The sequence below is a fragment of the Dermacentor albipictus genome, chromosome 6, assembly GCF_038994185.2.
Source record: "Dermacentor albipictus isolate Rhodes 1998 colony chromosome 6, USDA_Dalb.pri_finalv2, whole genome shotgun sequence".
In the NCBI taxonomy this organism is placed as follows: domain Eukaryota; kingdom Metazoa; phylum Arthropoda; class Arachnida; order Ixodida; family Ixodidae; genus Dermacentor; species Dermacentor albipictus.
Window position 1 is genome coordinate 107,687,778 of NC_091826.1, and position 19,334 is coordinate 107,707,111.

The 19,334-nt window shown below is 45.4% G+C and overlaps 1 protein-coding gene across 2 annotated transcripts in view; it reads right to left on the reverse strand.

Annotated features, from left to right (window-relative positions):
• Window positions 1–16,922: 16,922 nt before the first annotated feature.
• The window catches only part of LOC135905034 (uncharacterized), a 66,814-nt gene continuing 64,402 nt past the window's right edge, over window positions 16,923–19,334 (reverse strand). For both annotated transcript variants that reach the window (XM_065436037.2, XM_065436036.2), the window contains exon 10: window positions 16,923–17,427. In XM_065436037.2, coding sequence (XP_065292109.1) covers window positions 17,280–17,427 — 148 coding nt within the window. In that variant the 3' untranslated portion in view covers window positions 16,923–17,279. The remainder of the gene's footprint in view (window positions 17,428–19,334) is intronic.

A 19,334-nucleotide genomic window follows, 5' to 3' on the forward strand; every position in this document is an offset into this window, starting at 1 on the left:
CACTCCGGCTGACACACGGACGTGGGACCAGCCTTCTGCACATAACATCTCTATTCTCAATTCTAAACCCTCGCTGCTAACACACCTTCGGTCGTTGCGTCATCCACCGCCTTACCCCCACTCCTCGTTAGAAGAACCCTATCTACACATACTGTGCCGACGAAAGCATATGCCGTCTTGAAAAAGACAACACTTGTCGAAACGCTGGCTCTCGCTTTTAGCTTGTTCTTGTTTTGCGTATCTCAGGGTGAGTGATGTATATTTATATTATCGGTTGAAAACGTATAGCTTTGTTTTTTGTCTTTCCTGTGAGACACATTATGCTGTCTCAATAATGTATGCCTTGTGAATTCTCTGACATGATTTATATTTGCGTAACCCGCTGAATAAAGACGTGTAAAGGCTTGCAAAGCAGTGCTCCGTCTCTGCTTTTTTTCTCTCTCTCCAGCCACTCTCAGTTTCTCTAAAAAGTGGAAATCAGCTTGATCGATTGATTTCGCAGTCAGGTCTTCATCATAGGAAGAAAAAAATTAAGGTCGAAGGTACAATTCCTGAATTTGACGCCGAAACCACAGCCTAAGTAGGTCAGTGTGGCTTCATGGATTTCAAGGTACTTATTTATCCCTGATTGCGCTGTTGTGGCTCAATGAAAGTTATGGAAACATGCCAAGTTCGGTCGGTAGCAATCTTGAAATACAAGACAGTTTATTTTAAGATCAACAAATAAACTACTAATTCAAGTGAACTTCGTTAAAATTCACAAATCGGAAAGGTGTTAAATTTTTTTTCAGCGCGTGGCAAAGACAATATCTGAAAGTAACATATATCTCAATCAAGTAATGTGACGTGAATGTCTTTCCATCACTGCGCAAAAGTCGCCGAACCTAAAAGCAGGCAGCCTTGGGAAGCTTCGTGCGCCCCATGTCCTATACACAGCGGCATCAGATGGTTTCTCTCCGTACTAATGCAGTAATACTGATAGGCGACTGAACGCCAGGGTAGGCAAGAAGCAGGTTAGAGACAAGTCACTGGGGCAATATGGCATAGGTTCCAGGAATAGTAGGGGAGGGTTAATAGTATGGTTTGAAGAATGGTATAATTTGCGGATAATGAATACCTTCTTCCGCAAGCAGGATAAGCGAAAGTGGACGTTAAGGAGCCTGAATGGTGAGATTAGAAATGAAATAGACTTAATACTCTGCGCTAACCCTGGCATCATACAAGACGTGGTGGCATGGTGCGCTGCAGTGACCATAGGATGGTAAGATTTCGATTTAGCGTAGACTTCAGGAGGAAACGGAAGAAACTGGTACATAAGAAGCCGTTCAATGAGTTAGTGACAAGAGCAAAAATAGGGGAATTCCGGATCAAGCTACAGAACAGGTATTCGGCTTTAACCCAGGAAGAGGACCTCAGTGTGGAAGCAATGAACGACAGTCTTATGGGCATCATTAAGGAGTGCACAATACAAGTCGGTGGTAGCTTCGTTAGACAGGATACCGGTAAGCTATCGCAGAAGAAGAACGATCTGATTAAGAAACGCCGATGTAAGAAAGCCTCTAACCTTAGAGCTACAAATGAACTAGCAGAACTTTCCAAGTTAATCAACAAGCGTAAGATAGCCGACATAAGGAAGTATAATATGGATAGAATTAAGCATGCTCTCTGGAACGGAGGAAACCTAAAAGCAGTGAATAAGAAACTAGGAATAGGCAAAAATCAGATGTAAGCATTAAGAGACAAAACCGGCGATAGCATTACTAATAGCGATAAAATAGCTCAAGTGACTGAGGTGTTCTATAGAGATTTGCACAGTACAAGTGGCACCCGTGACGGTAATGCAACAGTGAATAGTCTAGAGGAATTTGTCATCCCACAAGTAACGCCGGAAGAAGTAAAGAAAGCCTTGGGAGCTATGCAAAGGGGGAAGGCAGGATCAGGTAACAGCAGATTTGTTGAAGGATGGTGGGCAGATTATTCTTAAGAACTGGCCACCCTCTATGCGTAATGCATCATGACCTCGAGCGTACCGGAATCTTGGACGAACGCCAACATAATCTTAATCCATTAGAAAAGGGACGCCAAAGACTTGAAAAATTACAGACGGATCAGCTGACTGCGTTGCCTACAAAGTATTTACTAAGGTGATCGCAAATAGAATCAGGAACACCTTAGACTTCTGTCAACAAAAAGACCAGGCATGATTTCGTAAAAGCTACTCAACAATAGACTATATTCACACTATCAATCAGGTGATAGCGAAATGTGCGGAATATAACCAACCCTTACATATCCCTTTCATTGATTACGAGAAAGCGTTTGATTCCGTCGAAACCTCAGCAGTCATGCAGCATTACCGAATGGGGGTGTATACGAGCCGTATGTAAGAATACCGAAAGATATCTATAGCGGCTCCACAGCCAGCGTAGTCCTCCATAAAGAAAGCGACAAGATCTCAGTAAAGAAGGGCATCAGGCAGGGAGATACGATCTCTCCAATGCTATTCACAGCGTCTTTACAGGAAGTATTCAGAGTCCTGGATTGTGAAGAATTCTGGATAACAGTTAATGGAGAATACCTTAGTAACTTGCGATTCGCTGATGATATTGCCTTGCTTCGTAACTCAGGGGACCAACTGAAAAATATGCTCACTGACCTGGACAGGCAAAGCAGAAGGATGGATCTAAAAATTAATCTTCGGAAAACTAAAGTAATGTTTAACAGTCTCGGAAGAGATCAGCATGCAGTTTACGATAGGTAGCGAGGCACAGGAAGTGGTATGGGAATACACCTACTTAGGACAGGTAGTGACCGCAGATCCGGATCATGAGACTGAAATAATCACAAGAATAAGAATGGGTTGGGGTGCGTTTGGCAGGCATTCTCAGATCATGAACAGCAGGTTGCCATTATCACTCAAGAGAAAAATGCAGAATAGCTGTGTCTTAGCAGTACTCACCTACGGGGCAGAAACCTGCAGGCTTACGAAAAGGGTTCTATTTAAAATGAGGACGACGCAATGAGCTATAGAAAGTAGAATGATGGGTGTAAGGTTAGGGGGGGGGGGTAAGAAGAGAGCAGATTGGGTGAGTTAATGATTATGGTTAACGAACGCGAGTTAATGATATCTTAGTTGAAATCAAGAAAGAGAAATTGGCCTGGGCAGGACATGTAATGAGGAGGGAAGATAACCGGTGGTGAGTAAGGGTTACGGACAGGATTCCAAGACAAGGGAAGCGTAGCAGGGGGCGGCAGAAAGTTTGGTGGGTGGGTGAGATTAAGAAGTTTTGAGGCACAACAGAGGCACAAATTGCACATGACCGTGGTAGTTGGAGCGCACAGGCAGTGCTCATTTATTTAATCATTTGTGTATTGATTAATTGAATAATTATTAAAGAAATTATTAGAATTCGTTTTTGATTTGTTAATTAATTATTTACTACCAAAGCAGGCAGCAGCGCTGCGCAAGCAGGATAGTGTTTACAAAATACGGATTAGCAAAGCTCTTTTTCTTCTGCAGATGAACAAACGGACGTTATTTCAACATTGTTTCGAGACCAAAAATTTCAGTCTTCATAGGTACTATGAAACAATATTATTTTAAGTTACGTACGGTCCATGAGATATGCATGAAGCACTTGGCTTTTTTTTATTGAGCACTAGGGGTGCTACAGGGGAATGGTCGCCGTCGGCGTCATCGTGATGTTCCGTATAGGCACTTTTTTTTTTCTCTCCACCTAGTTCGCGCAAATATTAGTGTAGAAAGTTGGGCTTGATGGTTAAAGAAAAAATTAAATTCCGAGATTTTGCGTGTCACGTTACGTGGCAAAACCAGGATATGATTACGAGGCACGCCATATGTGTAAGACTCTTCATATGACTTCTGCACATGGTTTTTTTTTTTTTACGTGCACCGAGTGCACGGTGTACCCGAGCGTTCTTGAATTTCGCCCCCCATCGAAATGCGACCGCCAGGGCCGGGATTTGATACCGCGCCCTCATGGTTAGCATCGCAACACTGAAGCCGCCCCTACTCCACCATGGCGGGTGAGACTAGTACGTTATTCACTACAGGTGCTACGTGAAACAGACGAGACGGTTAGGAACAGCCACACACAGCGCTAACTCGACAAATTTAGGTACCCACATATAAACAGATAGCGTTGGTACCGCGCCTACTGATTTCTTGCCTCAAGACCCAGTAATTCTGTTCGATTCCCGGTTGCAGCAGCTACATTTCGAAAGGAGCAGAATGCAAAAAAAAGCGGTACTGCACACTTATATGGATAGTGTTGGTACCACGCCTAGTGATTTCTTGCCTCAAGACCCAGCAATTCTGTTCGATTCCCGGTTGCAGCAGCTAGCTACATTTCGAAAGGAGCAGAATGCAAAAAAAAAGCGGTACTGCACAATTATATGGAGGCGCACGGCAAAGAACACCAGATTAACTAAACAATCCGGAGCCTCAGCGCCACCATATCTGCCAGTATGCAATTCAGCGACACTAAAACCCACATTTGTTTTTTTTAATATGCAAAAATGCTGAACGCGTACGCCGTTGAGTAACGCTCCTTGCTATAGTTAGCGGATTGAAAACTGTTTCGTTCTCACATGAATATTGCTGCTAAAAGAAGCTCACATTGTTTTGTATTCACAATAGAATAGCACCAAAAACTTAGAAAAAAAAACATGTACCGCTCGGTAATGCCACCTTGTTAACCCTGCTTTACTGTAGCCGCTGTCCTTTCAGGTTTTGGTCGTCCTTGTTTCTTTGGGCCGCCACCCCGGGATGAAATGTCAAACTGCCATCCAATTAAAACCAAGGGTTTGCAGTGACAAAGCAGCTTTGCGATTGGGGGGCGTTTCCAGCGCTCGTTCCGCTCGGACGTGTTCTTCCTTAGCTCCCGATTTTCGCCCCGTTTGCTGGTTTTTTCCCCGCTACTGGAACTCTGCTGTTTATGGACCGCTTTGGTGGTTAGTAATTAGTTCTGGCGCCTATCTACAAGGTCCGTAGTAATCTACACCTTCCTGCTGCGTCGTCCACCTCGAGTTCTTGCGCAGCTTCGCGAGTACGAGTGCCCCCGCGGCACTCGCCGCGTCGGCGCGGAGCATCCAAGCTGCTGTCTGCTGTGTCGAAGCAGCGGAACATTATCGATGCAACTGCCATTCAAGTCAGGAGCGTCTCCTTCGTGGGGACAAGTACAACGTGCGAAGGCGGTACCCTGAGGATGGATACCACCAACATGGAGCAGAACAGCCCTGCTGTCATGGCGCACACCTCGGCCAAGAGAACGAAGAAAGCTACTGGCCTTCCATCGGATGAAAATGTAGCTCCAGCAGCCCCGAAAAGACCTCGCTCATCACAAGGCCCGCCCGCACACCGACACGCACGTCTCCAGAGTCGCCAACGACATCATAGTACAAAGTGGTTATCAAGCCTCGTGCTAGGTATGACATGTCCAATCTGCACAACCGTATCATTCAAGCGGCCCTGGACGCCTGCCTCGAGACTTCCCGATTTCAAGGTTTTGCTCTACGCAAACCCACTAATAAGGTATGAGTCTGGGTATCTGCTATGGCACTAGTTTACAAACCCGAAGAACTGCAACAAATACAAGCCTCGGAAGAATGTGTCCTTCCAGTCCAGGCGTACCTCGCCAGTGGTACCGACTTAAGACGCTACGTGGTTAATGGCGTTGACCTTGACAAAGAACCCGAGAGGCTCCTGCAGGAACTATCGTGTCCCACACACAAGGTCGTGGCTGCTCGCTACCTAGGCAGTGGTCGTACGTGCCTAATCACGATTCAAGTTCCCAATACCCCACCTGAACGTATCCTGTATTACGGCTCCATACTGCGTCCGCGTCCGTTCAAGCCTTCCATTGTGTACTGCTACTCTTGCTTTAGACAGGGACACATGAATCATCCTGCCCCTACCCACCCAAGGACCACACCATGGAGCCTGAACCGTCAGCATCGTTTAGATGCGTCCTATGCCAAACAAACGATCATGACATCACTTCCACGAAGTCTCCTATGCAGTTTAAGGCCACTAAGAAGGCTCGACAGCACTATTCTCGACAGCCAGAAAGGACCCCTCGAGATCCACCAATGAAACAAGTCTCTGTGTACAACCGTTACGCCGTTCTGGCCTCGCTGAAAGAGGACGCTTGCCAGGTGACAGTAGCAAGTACAGCGACAAGTGATGCTGGCATTCCTAAATATAGCGCAGCTGTTAGCTCGTCCGCTTCACGATCGCAACGGGCCTCACAATCGATAGAAGACACGCCACTTCCCTTGGCAGACGAATAGTTCGAGATCGACGCTCGGCTGGCCACACTTGAAAAGGAAATCCAACGTCTCAAGGAACGCCGCACCGTGCTCCGGCGTCGTCATGACAGAGCGCGGCCGTCGCATTCGTCATCGACGTCTAGTCCTGCTCATATGGATAACCCGGCACCTGTGTCGAAACCTGTCTCACCCCAAGAACTCTTGCGCTTCATTGCGCAACAGCTCCAGCATCTCACCTCGGTTCTACTGGCCAATCTTAACCTATGATGGCTGCTACGTCTTCAAGTGTGCCAGAAGGCATCTCACAGTGGAACTGTCGCGGCATCGTGGGGAAGGTCGGAGAGCTGCGTCAGCGTCTCGGATATGGGAAGCTGAGTGTTGGGGCTCCCCTGCTTCAAGAATCCAACTGCCTGTCACCCATTTCATTATTTGTGGCATACTCATCGCCTTCAATGTTGGATCATAGAAGTGCTACGTGCGATGTCCCTCCAGGAAAGGCTGCAGCGTATGTAAGATGCAATCTTCATCAGACCCACGTTGATTTTTGACGGTGGTGTACTTTATGGCAAGAAGTCGTGGCCGTATTGGTTTGTCTCCAACGCACGGACGTTATCCTCGTTTCATACTATGGCCGCCCCTACAGAGGTCGTGCGGCTCGGTTGTGTCTCGGCTGGTTGGCGTACCTACGACAGAAACATCCTGGTTGCCCCATTATGGTAGCAGGAGATTTTAACGCCCCTCATATTACATGGGGATACGCTATTTCCAGTGCGCGTGGTACGTGTGTGCTGGACACATTTATGGACGCCCAATTCACTCTGCTTAATAATGTGTCAATGCCTACTCGTCGGCGTGACCACCCTCGCACGCCGCCACACTCACCGGACTTATCTTGGTGGCTAGGAAGGACGACCGTCTCTGCTCATGTGAACCCGACTGCTGGGGTAACGACCATCATCCCATTCACCTTGGCTTATCTTCGGGCGGAATAGGCCGCCTCCGCCGACTATGTCGAGTGGTGGACTGGGGTCGATACAGGGCGGTATCAGAAAGCAATCTATCCAACTCCATGCTGGACCCGTCCCATTGTCTTAAGGCAGCATTAGTTGAGGCGACACGTACGTCGTGGGTTGATGAATCGCGAACCGCTCTTGATTTGCAATTTCTGCGTCTCTGGGCGTCGCGACGCCAAGCAGAACTTGCATCCGAACGTGACCCTGCATCAAATACCCTTCGGCTAGAGGCCCAACGCCTTACTGCAGTGGCTCGGCGCCATGAACACCGCTTAGAACGTGGCCGCTGGATGGACTGGTGCTCTTCTCTCGGACCTTCATCGTCGAATGCCTCCATTTGGCTCACCTTCCGAGTAATGGAACGTGGTCGGTGCCCTCCAGAGCCCGCAGCCTCCGCCCTGTTAGCATCGGGCCAGACACCAGCAATATTGGCAGAAACTGTCGCCCACACCATTTTTCCGGCTTTGGACAAAGCACCGCCTCACTTCATTGTTGAAAACTGCCTTCCCGCGGACGCAGGCACGCCGGCTACGCTCTCCGACATCGAGGGTATACAAGCTGTCTTCACTGTGACGGAATTTTTAGCGGCAATAGACCTGTCGAAGCCATGCAAGGCACCAGGACCGGATGGCATACCGTATGAACTTTATAAAAACAATGAAGGCAATGTTCTCGAAGTGCTGTTGGGGGTCATAAACGAAGCTTGGGCTACAGGAGTCATTCCCGATTCTTGGTGGCATGCAGAAATTGTCCCTATTTCCAAACCCGGAAAGCACGAAGATAATATCACTCATTTGCGCCCAATAGCACTAACCTCAACGTTAAGCAAGCTGATGGAGTGTATGCTCGCGACACGTATTACATGGTGGCTCGAGCGGTACTCATGGTATCATCCTGGCCAAATCGGGTTCCGTGCTCCTCTAGGCGTAGAGGATTACCTTGCGTACCTATCTTCTATGGTTCTCATCGGAGGCTGCTCCCGAATAATTCGCACGATTCTGGCAATGGATATTCGTAAAGCATACGAGCATGTGAGTCACGAAGCAATGGTCGGAAATTCTCCATTGGCTTCAGTTCCCTAGCCGTTTCTGCACATTCGTCGAAGCGTTCCTGTGCGCTCGCACCTTCTCCATTCGCCTGGCTAGCCAAGCAGCAGGTCAGTTCGTCGCACATCGGGGTGTCCCACAAGGATCGGTGCTCGCACCAGTCCTCTTCAATATTGCTCTCCTTCCCATAGCTTGGAAGCTAGCCACGATACAGTACATAATTTACGCAGATGACATCACTGTCAGGTCAGGTGATCCTGAAATCTGCCACCAAGAACTAGGGCTACAAGAGGCCCTAAACGTGACGCACAACTGGTGTGCTCAGATAGGTCTTGACATTTCCAAGGACAAGAAGTACATGTCAGTAGCGAACAAGTATGGGCGCCGTCTACTGGAACTCCGGCCTCTTCAGTTAACTCTGGATCAGCAACCATTATACGAGGCCTCAACTCTCCATGTACTCGGGCTTGAAATGGATTCCTCCGGATCTGCGGGACCTTGGGTCAAGAATGCAATGCAACAGGCCGCAGAAACGATACGGTTGATACGTCGGATTGCGAAGAAATCTGGCGGAGCGAGCACCAACATGGCTCGCCTTCTTGTCCGTTCTGTATTACAACCACGACTCGTCTACAGAGCCCAGTTTCATCATCTCACGAAAGCACAATGGACTCGCCTTGAAGCCATAATACAAATAACGAAGCCATGCGGGCCATAACGGGACTACCACGTCTCACTCCGTTGTCAACCCTACAGGCCGAGTCCCAACTCAACACTGTCGACGAACTCGTACACCAACGTCGATGCGTGCGCGCCCTGAAGCCATCATATTTCTGCTCGGTTGTTTCACTGGCCCAGTACATGGGACACGAAACAGATAATCCAGCATCTATGAGACCCGATGAAGCTCCGTGGTAAAGGGTACAATTAAGTGACAATAAGCCTCTTGGTCCTCTGTATAGCCCGGTTCTTCGTCAGGCGTATGTCCATGTTTCCCGCCTTCATCGCGCCGATGACAATCAAAATGATGCGACTCTTGTAGCATACACAGATGACAATGTTAATGGCACCATGATTCGCACAACTCTCGTGTGTCCATTGATACCAGAGGCAGGCCAGACATGCTCGTATGTTGCCGATCCTGCTCCACCGGCCTACCTTGCCGAGCTTGCTGCCATACGAGACGGCTTGGCCGCGTTGCTACCTACTCTTCAAGCTGCTCGATACTCTCAACTCATTATTGGCACAGACTCTACTCGAGCCATCCACGACATGCGTAGGGTATATCGGTCCACTCTATTCTCAGATAGCATTTACCGTCTTGCTACCACTACGAATACCCTCATACGCGTCCAGTGGGTGCCTCGACCAGCCCTGCCGCGTCTCCTTGAAGCATATATGGCAACCCACCCACAGATTATAACATACCCGCTTCCACATTTTCCTGAAGACGCCTGTCTTCAGGAAAAGCGTATAAAGCGATGTAATATTTCATTCAATAGCAATCCACAGAGAAAAGCTAGAGTAATTGCCATGAGGTCTTTTGCAAAGAAATGATTGGTAAATGATTTGAGAATGATGTTCCAGGTGAATTTTCTGCTTGATGGTTCCCAGCTGAACATGTAAATGCAATTTTTGGAAAGACTGTTTTTGCTGACAAAGGGAACATTATCTTTGCAAGTAACACACTTTTCACGATTGTGAAAATTTGGTTTATTTATCTACTGAACTAAAACAATTTATTTCCGTAAGTATACTGGTAATGAGTTATTTCCTTTTGAAATTCGCTTTATATGACAATGCCCATGTTGAAAACTTTACTTTGAAGCGAGGCACAATGTGAATGTTATTGCTTTAGTTCAGTAAAACGTTCACTTTTAAAAATGTTTGTCAGAAGTTTTGGCGCATTAATTTCACTCAGCATCCCCATCATCATCAGTACAATCATCGTCACCATCAGCGCATTTTATGCTGCAGGACGGTCTCTCCCTGCGATCTCCATTGCCCCTATCTAGCGCTAGCTGATTCGAACTTGCGCCTGCCAATTTCCTAATTTGATGACCCCACCTAGCTTTCTGCCATCCTAGACTGAACTTCCCTTCGCTTGGCACCCATCCTTAACTCTAATAATACACCGGTTATCTACCTATGCATTACAAGGCCTGCCCAGCTCCATTTTCCCCCTTTAATGTCAACTAGAGTATCGGCTATCCCTGTTTGCTCGTTAAATGTAGCAATCATTCTATTCTTAAATGTTCCTTGACAAATGTACCATAATTCCCAGTTATAGAAACTTACATCAGTTCTAGATATTTTAGGTAAAGCTTAGTAATATACCTCAAGAAGGAGGCCCTTGCTAAAAACCTGCAAATTTCAAGAAACTTTCGTTCAGAGGAATGCTAGAAAATAGGAGAAAAAAATTGGCCGACGATTACGCTTCTTAGTAGTGCGACCTTTGAGCGCAACTACTACCTTATTTCAACAAAAGGCAACCGCATACACAGGAGGCGGTTCTGCGTTTTGGATTGGGCAGCACACACCGCGGTCCGCTGCTTTCGAGCAGGCGCTCCTGCGACGCGCCATCTTGTCAGCGAAGTGGAGTGGAGTGGGTCAGCGAAGTGGAGAGGGGAGTGGCGGGGGGGGGGGGGAGTCGATTAGCAGTTATTGTTTAATGTTTCTTCTGAAGTAGGATGCCGAAACGGGTGGAGAACAGGAGGATCGAGTCGAGGTCACACACTCATTTACTCAAAGACAGGCCTCAATGAGGCCGCACAGGGTTGGTGTGGGAACTAGAAGGGGACAAAACGCTATAATTGTCTTTCAAATCAACGCAACGGCACTGCGCCAGGTAAGGGGAGGTGAAGGGCAAGAGTGGAGGCGGGAGCAGGACAGCCAGGTGCAAGCACTGCCAGAGGCGACAAACGCCAACGGGAGACATGGCTGAGAGCCGCACAGCCACGTGACGCGGCGGCGGATCATCGTTCACTCCTAGATTTTTTGCAATGGTTGAATCCGTTCATTTATTTTTAACATCCATTGTATTATGCCTAAGGGCATGCTTCCGAATTTAAAAAAAAAGCAGCTTTGCGATTATGTTTTTTCGCAGGCAAATTTCCAAGAAACACATGATGGCCAGATAGCACTGAAAATTCATTAGGCAATCGCTCGCGGATTTTAATATTGTTTTTCTGGCTTCCACTAACGTCCGGATCCATTCTGCCAAACTCGCCAAGAGTCAAGGTGACGTATTAGACGTGAAGTATTAGGCACTCATGGGCACTCTAACGAGTATGTCGACCAGTGAATCGTGCTACTGTGGTATATAAGGACGTTACAAGCCGAACGTTTTATCCCGAGGCACAACGTAAATGGCTGACCAGAGATAATAACTTCTTTTCCCAAACCGCAAAAATAATCATGAAAACATGTTTTAAGCTTGGAGCAGGGCATAACGAAAGCTAGCGCAATAGGTATCAAAAGTGAATATGCGGAAAATATATGTCTTAATAACATCGCACCAAAAACAAGGCGCTCCTGGATCAAACCGTGAGAACCTGTGGCTTGCCATTCATTGGTGATACATTCTGAATAAAGAGATTAGCAAATGACAGTAATTGTGGTTTATCACAGCACCTGAAAGCGCGGACCACTGTGATTTGGAAAGCATTTTCTAGCCTGGCCTTCTTGTACGCGCAACCTATTGCAGGTATCGCAGTATTGCGTCAATGCGCAATAACCGGTGTGACCAGCTTCCCTATGGCAAATTCTCCGGTGAGCCAGTTTCTCTCACCCTTCTTCCTGTTCCTTAAGCTGCAGTCACTACCGCCTAATGAAGGCGCTTTTTATTCTTCTTCAGGAAACAGGCAGTGATTGTGTTGCTCGCAACGTATTCTTCGGTATTATAAATAGGGCCCCTCGGACAGCGGGTGGACAGTGGGGCTAGTTTCGGTATTGACAATAAATCGTCGCCAAGATACTGGTAGCCGGAGGAAAATTTAATAACTTTTGCATTTGTGGGTGTATGTTTTTAAACTATATAAAAATATTTGGAGTGATGCATTTATATGTGTAAATGTGCTTTCCGGCTATTTTCTTTTCTGGCATCCTATATATTTATTTGATCGCTTCAATTGTTGCGCCAACGGCCGGCGTTTTCGCTCTTATCGCTTCTGCTGCCATTCTCTTCGTTTGCTCCTGCCACTTTCTACGCACATGCATGTTTTCTTCTTATGCTCCGCAGTTTGAAACTTTCTTTTGGTGCCTGCGAATGCTCCGGCAGTGTTGAAAAAACCGTGGAAAGGATACAAGGCCGGCTGCGCGGCTGTGTGTTGGGGCAGCTCGGGGAGAAACACAAGGACGAAATTCTTCCGTTGCCCAGTAGAGGAAAGGCAGCCACACTTTTAATTAATTATGGGGTTTTACGTGCCAACACCACTTTCTGATTATGAGGCACGCCGTAGTGGAGGACTCCGGAAATTTCGACTACCTGGGGTTCTTTAACGTGCACCTAAATCTAAGTACACTGGCGTTTTTGCATTTCGCCCCCATCGAAATGCGGCCGCCGTGGCCGGGATTCGATCCCGCGACCTCGTGCGCAGCACCCGAACACCATAGCCACTGAGCAACCACGGCGGCTGCAGCCTCACTTTTCTGCCGTCATTGTGGTATATATATATATATATATATATATATATATATATATATATATATATAGTTGGAAGAATGAAAAAGTAGGAAGCACTACGTGATTTTTTACGTGTAAAGCGTCATTGAACAACTGTATATATATATATATATATATATATATATATATATATATATACATATATATATATATACATATATATATATATATATATATATATATATATATATATATATATATATATATATATATATATATATATATATATATATATATATATACAGTTGTTCAATGACGCTTTACACGTAAAAAATCACGTAGTGCTTCCTACTTTTTTAAAACTGCTACACTGACATCTTGCGTTAGTAGCTTTCCTGGAGTCTTTCCAAGTCGCCATCTCTCGTCGTCTTCACACTATTGTCGTTTTCTTTTTTGTTATTATTGCCATTACTGAAGTTTTTATTGCGATCGTTACCGTCCAGACGGCTACAGTTCTGAGATACGCGTCGCGTCTTCCTCTACAATTCAAGTAGCTTTGTGTATTCCTTAGCTAGTTGGAGAAAGGCAAACAAAATAAACAGAAAAACTCTATTTTTCAACATACTCCGGGCCCAGGCGCATCAAATGTCAATGACAATCTTAGTTTTACATTCAGTCCTTACAAATAACAAAGACGAACTGAGAACTCTGAGCAAAAAGCCACTTTACGAGCAACTTCACAAGGACTCCAGCTCTCATTCCATTTGTCAGTGGACAATAAATAAAAGAAAAAGAAGGAGGGAACCATACATAGACAATCTTACAACGCACTCAGTATAAAAGAATGTGCGCATGTGTATCTGTATGCATCTACAGCTTTCAAGATACACATGGAATTTGTGGCATAAATCTAAGTTGCAAATCAAACAAATGTCCGGATATATATACATGAGGGGGGGGGGGGGGAAGTGACCATGAACTTTTTGGAAGCACGACGTGCGTACTTAAGGTTTTCAGCTAGTGGACCAGCCTTCGTCAGATTACGTCAATAAGGCTGGTCCACTAGCAGAAAACCTTAAGTAAACACGTCTTGCAAAAAATTCATTGCTTCTTTCCTCCATATGTCACGTCGGGTCCAGCGTGTTGATATAGATGTATATATCTCATAGCATCTTATATATCATAAGAAGCCAACAAACAAAGGCACCAAGGACACCGTAGAAAAAATTACCTGTACTTACTAAAAGAAATTATAAATTGATAGCTATGAAAATGAATGACAAAACAACTGGCCGCTCGTCGCATACAAACCCATGTCTTCGCACTACGCGTGTGCTGCTCTTACCATATTCAGGGTGTTTCAGCGCACACTCAATTTTTTTTAAAGCTTTCCTCTAGCACATAGCACAATTACAGTTCATGAGGTGCTCTGCTCGAAGCGGTGGACGCTACTTGCAAAAAAAAAATGAAATGCAAAATTAACTAATTAACAAAAAATTCACAAATTACACTTTAACGAATTACGTTATGATCCATATTGCAATGTACAAATTGTAGCCCTGGAGTTCAGCAAGCGGATCCACTTGCAACGTATTCTCAGGACGACACAAGTTTCGAGATATTAATTCCCAAACTTTGCAGAGAAAACTTGTGTGCTTCAATGCATAAAACAATGTTTTTTTTTGTACAAATTAACTGTAACGCCAACGCATTTCTCTGCAAAGTTCGGGAATTAATATCTCAAAACCGCTGTCATCCTGAGAATTCGTTCCATGCGGATCCGCCTTGAGGACTCCACGGCTAGAACTTGTAAATTGCAATATGGGCCGTAAGGCTATTAGTTAAGCAGCTAATTAGCTAATTAGATTATTTAAAATTTCTATTTTTGTGCAAGTAGTGTCTGCCGCGTCGAGTATACCAGCTTACCAACAAGAACTGCAATATTTGTCTCAGCCAACCTTTAATGATTTTTGAGTGTTCGCTGAAGGACCCTGTATATCACGACCTGTGCAAGTGTTTACGAATGAATTGTTAACACAAACCATACCAAGTATAACTTACAAAAAATTTCGTTACTATTAACATGGCTAAAATTTCCCGACGAGAACTGAATTTAATGGATAGTGTTTCTGAAAGAATCAGTGGTATCATAACAAGAAGAAGTGGTTTACAGATTGTTGAAATGAGAGATGGCCGACGTAAAACGGGAGTACTTGTTGGTGCTAACGTGTCTTGAAGGTTGACTGATTGCTTCGCTAAGGTTAGATCTTCGTAAAAAATACCTCAAATGTTCATTCCGATAATAAGACTGTGGTATTATGCAGTGACCATAATACAAAAGATGCAAAATACGTCCACGTTTGTTTAAAACCACCGTTTTTCGCTGCTAGTTCTTAAAGGGGTTGGGACAACAAATTTCGAGGCTATAAAAAGCATGTTGTAGGCTGCTTCCGTATGCAAGGACACCCAGAACGAGGTATCAGACGCTGCAAACATTTCAAAATAATTTTAATTCAGCTCCAAAAAGTCATTAAAAACTCCTTCTCGTAGTCGAGACTCATCGCTAGCGCGGCAGCTACTACGTCACAGAGGAGGAACGAAAATATTGACGTCATAGCACACCAGCACAAAAACGTGACGTATGATGAGTAGCGATGAAATGCCGATTACGGAGCCTGCTGAACCGAGCGACCGAGCATAACCTCCACTATGACCGAGCTACAGGCATATAGAAATCCTTTCTTAATGCAAAGAAGGGGTAAGGCGTGCAGACACGGACACAGGAGGAGAGAAGTGGACAACACGAACGCCGCACGGCGGCCCGCGAATGGCAAACTGCGTGCAGCGAGTTGCCGTGCCTACGGGCCTTTGCACGTTTGAGTGTAAAAGAGTAGCCGGCCGACTCCGAAAGGGACCAGGATATGCGGCGTTCGTGTTGTCCGCTTCTCTCCTCGCATAGTCGCATAGTCGGCCGCTCGGAGCGGTCTCTCCTTCGCTTGGCCTTTCTCAATGTGAAGGCCCGTCCACGTTACCGGCCCGGAAACTCGCCGCACGCCGTTTGCCGTTCGCGGGCCCCCGTGCGACGGCGGTTTTGCTCGCGAACGGCGATATTTCCTAGCTGTAGAGAGCACGGGCCCGGGACCTATTTGTGTGGCAGCCGTACGGCGAAGCGGCCAATCAGCGTCCGAGGAGTGGTCACTCTGTGCACCGACGGCAGCTTCACCGCCTCTGATCGTTCGGCGCCGCCGATATCGTGGCTAGGCCTTTTCCGGTTCACTTCGAAGCTAAAGCTTACGGCGCTTCGGAATGAATCACCGACTCTCACAAGCCGCAATATTTTCTTACCGTTGTTGTCGCTCTTCGCAATAATTATAATAATCGCGACATGCACTTCGAATCGCCAGTTGACCTCTGCTGGCAGAGCACGCGTATGAGCGAGCAGAAGACGCAGCATAGTTTTACGTCACTATTTTTTGTGGCTCACGTGACCAAGCCATGTTGCGTTTCCTCCTCTGTGACGTCATAGCATCCCCCGGAGCCCAGAAACCGAAACCGAAATCGCTCGCTATAATAATGCTATTATTAAATTATTTATTGGATGTATATGAATCCCGCTGTGTGTATCGTGCTCCCTGAAGCATGACGCAACGTTTGAATCAACAAACGCATGAACGAAAATTTTGATGTCTCCACCCCTTTAAGGTTTTATTGCTGCTGACATTCCTAGCGCCTAGTTTCTTACTTTAGTTTTGCCACTCCTTTCTCTGGTGCCCTCGGTGCCTGAAAGGGTCTTTAATAAACAAACAGACAAATAAATAAATAAATAAATAAATAAATAAATAAATATTGCCATTTGAAGTCGAAGCGCACAAGGAAATTGCATATGATCCTGTACTGTGTATTACCGAATTCTTACTTGACATTCGCATTTATCGTTCTACCAGTAAGTCTACTTTGAGTACGTTTTATCTTTATTGCGATTAGCAGCACGATGGACAAACGTAGTCATCTGCGCTGTCCGAACTCGTCATTTTTTTAACTGCACTCAACATATAAAGCATGACATCATATAACGGTCAGCGCATGTGTCTTATAAAACTATAGATATAAGGGGAGGGGAATGTGACAGATAAACAAAAGAGCAAACCCATACGTGGAGGAAATCAGAAAGGTGCTGACGCAACCTGGAAGCGACGAGTTCCTCACATAAAACATCTGAGACGCGAACAAAAAGAAACGTTTCCACGTGGCAGATGCGAATTAAATAACCCAAAACTAGGAAGAAGCTGTGTTTCCATCCGGTGGCTAATTGGCGAAGAAAGCGTCCTGGCACGCTTGAGATATGGGCCTGCTGTCCATTACGTCTGTGCCGTTGGCCAGGACAACGTGAGTCGCTTCCTCGGTTGACGTCACCGGGCGCCAGGTACTGATGCCGTTCCGCGTTCGCACGCTCCTGGAGTTGGGGGAAGCAGCGCATACAGTAATGCTAGAAACGAACTACTGCAGTTTGGAACACATGAGAAGATAACTACATGACAATTGTATAACAATAACAATAATAGTTACTTTAACCAATTATTTTTTCACGTGCCCAGGAGCATCCTTCAAGACTAAGCTCTGGCACACATACAGAGTCAATTATAAATAAATAGCACAGTAACTATTATGATCAGCAGCAGCAGCCTATTTTTATGTCCACTGCAGGAAGAAGGCTCCTCCCAGCGATCTCCAATTACCTCAGGCTTGCGCCGTCTGATTCCAACTTCCGCCTGGAAATTTCAAAACTTTATCGTCCCTTCTAATTTTCGGCCTTCTTCGACTGCTTTCCCTTACCTTGGCACTCATTCTGTAACTCTAATCTTCCTTGTGTACTGCATAGCCTGGCCAGCTCCATTTTTTTATCTTAATTGTCAACTAGAATATTGGGTCTAGAGGTAGACTGGGATCATGAATTCTTGTATCCTTGCCAGGCTACGAGCATTATCCTTTTCTTCTGCATATTAGTATTCAGCACTACTCTTACACTTTTACGGTTGGAACCCTCAATCGTTTCTTGCAATTTATACCCAGTGTTGCTGAACAGGTTCGTGACAATTGCAAACCAAAGGTTGTTGAGATATTCGTCGTTGATCCTAACTTATAAATCTTCCCAGTCTAACAGTTCGAATACTTTTTCTAAGCATACAGTTAATAGTATTGGAGAGGTTGTGTCTGATTGCCTGACGCCTTTCTTGATAAGTAACTTTAAACTATTATTGTGGAGAATCAAAGCAGCTGCATAATTTTGTAGATATTTGCCAAGATATTCACGTATTCCTCCTATACTACTGGATTACGAAATACCTCCATGACTCCTGGTATCTCTACTAAATCAAATGTCTTTTCACAATCTATGAAAGCCATATAGAGAGGTTAATTGCACTCCACAGATTTCTCAATTACCTGATGATGCCATGGACGTGATCAATTATAGAATATCTCTTCTTAAAGCCAGCCTATTTTCTTGGTTTATTGAAGTCAAATGTTGCCCTGATTCTGCTATAAGTTATCTTGGCGAATATTTTATACAATGCTGAAAGCAAGCGCAGGAGCCTATTATTCTGCAATTCTTTACCGTCTGCCTTTTTGTGGATTAGTATAATGTTGGCATTCTTCCAGCTCTTCGGTACACTTGAAGTTGTGAGACATTGCGTATAAAGGGCACAACCTTTTCAAGCATATCTCCTCCATCGTTGATTAGATCAAGTATTATTCCATCTGTCCCTGGGAAAAGCTGCAGGACAAGGACTAGCAAGGCCCTTCTAACTTCATCGCTAATAATAGAAGGCCGCCTATGTATCCTTTTCATCACTACCTTCAATAAAGGTTGCGAAGCTGCTCTGAGTCAGCATAGTATTCTTTTGCTTTCTCTAATAAATCATCATCCTTTCGGATGACATCACCTTGCTTATCTTTCACTGCATACATCTTGCCTTGTCTGTTCCAAGTTTTTCCCACTGATTTCAGACTGCGGTCCTTTTGTTTATTGCTTACTTAGGCTTTTCAGCGTTATAATTTTGAATATCGCTTAGGTTCTATTTGTGTACCATCTTTGAAAGTTCAGCAAATTCTGTCTCATCTCGAGTTAGACACTTTAATGCTCTGTCGTTTGTTTATTAGGTCCTTCGTTACTTGGCACCGTTCACCTACTGGCTGCGTTGACGCCTTACACCCTACTTACACCGCCTTACATCCTACTTCAATTGCTCCTTCTGAAATCAGTCTAGTTACAGTTTCATTCATTATCTCTGTGTCATGATCTATCTGTTCTGAAGCTCTATGTTTCTTTGCAAGCACCAGCCAGAATTATTGTGCTTTTAC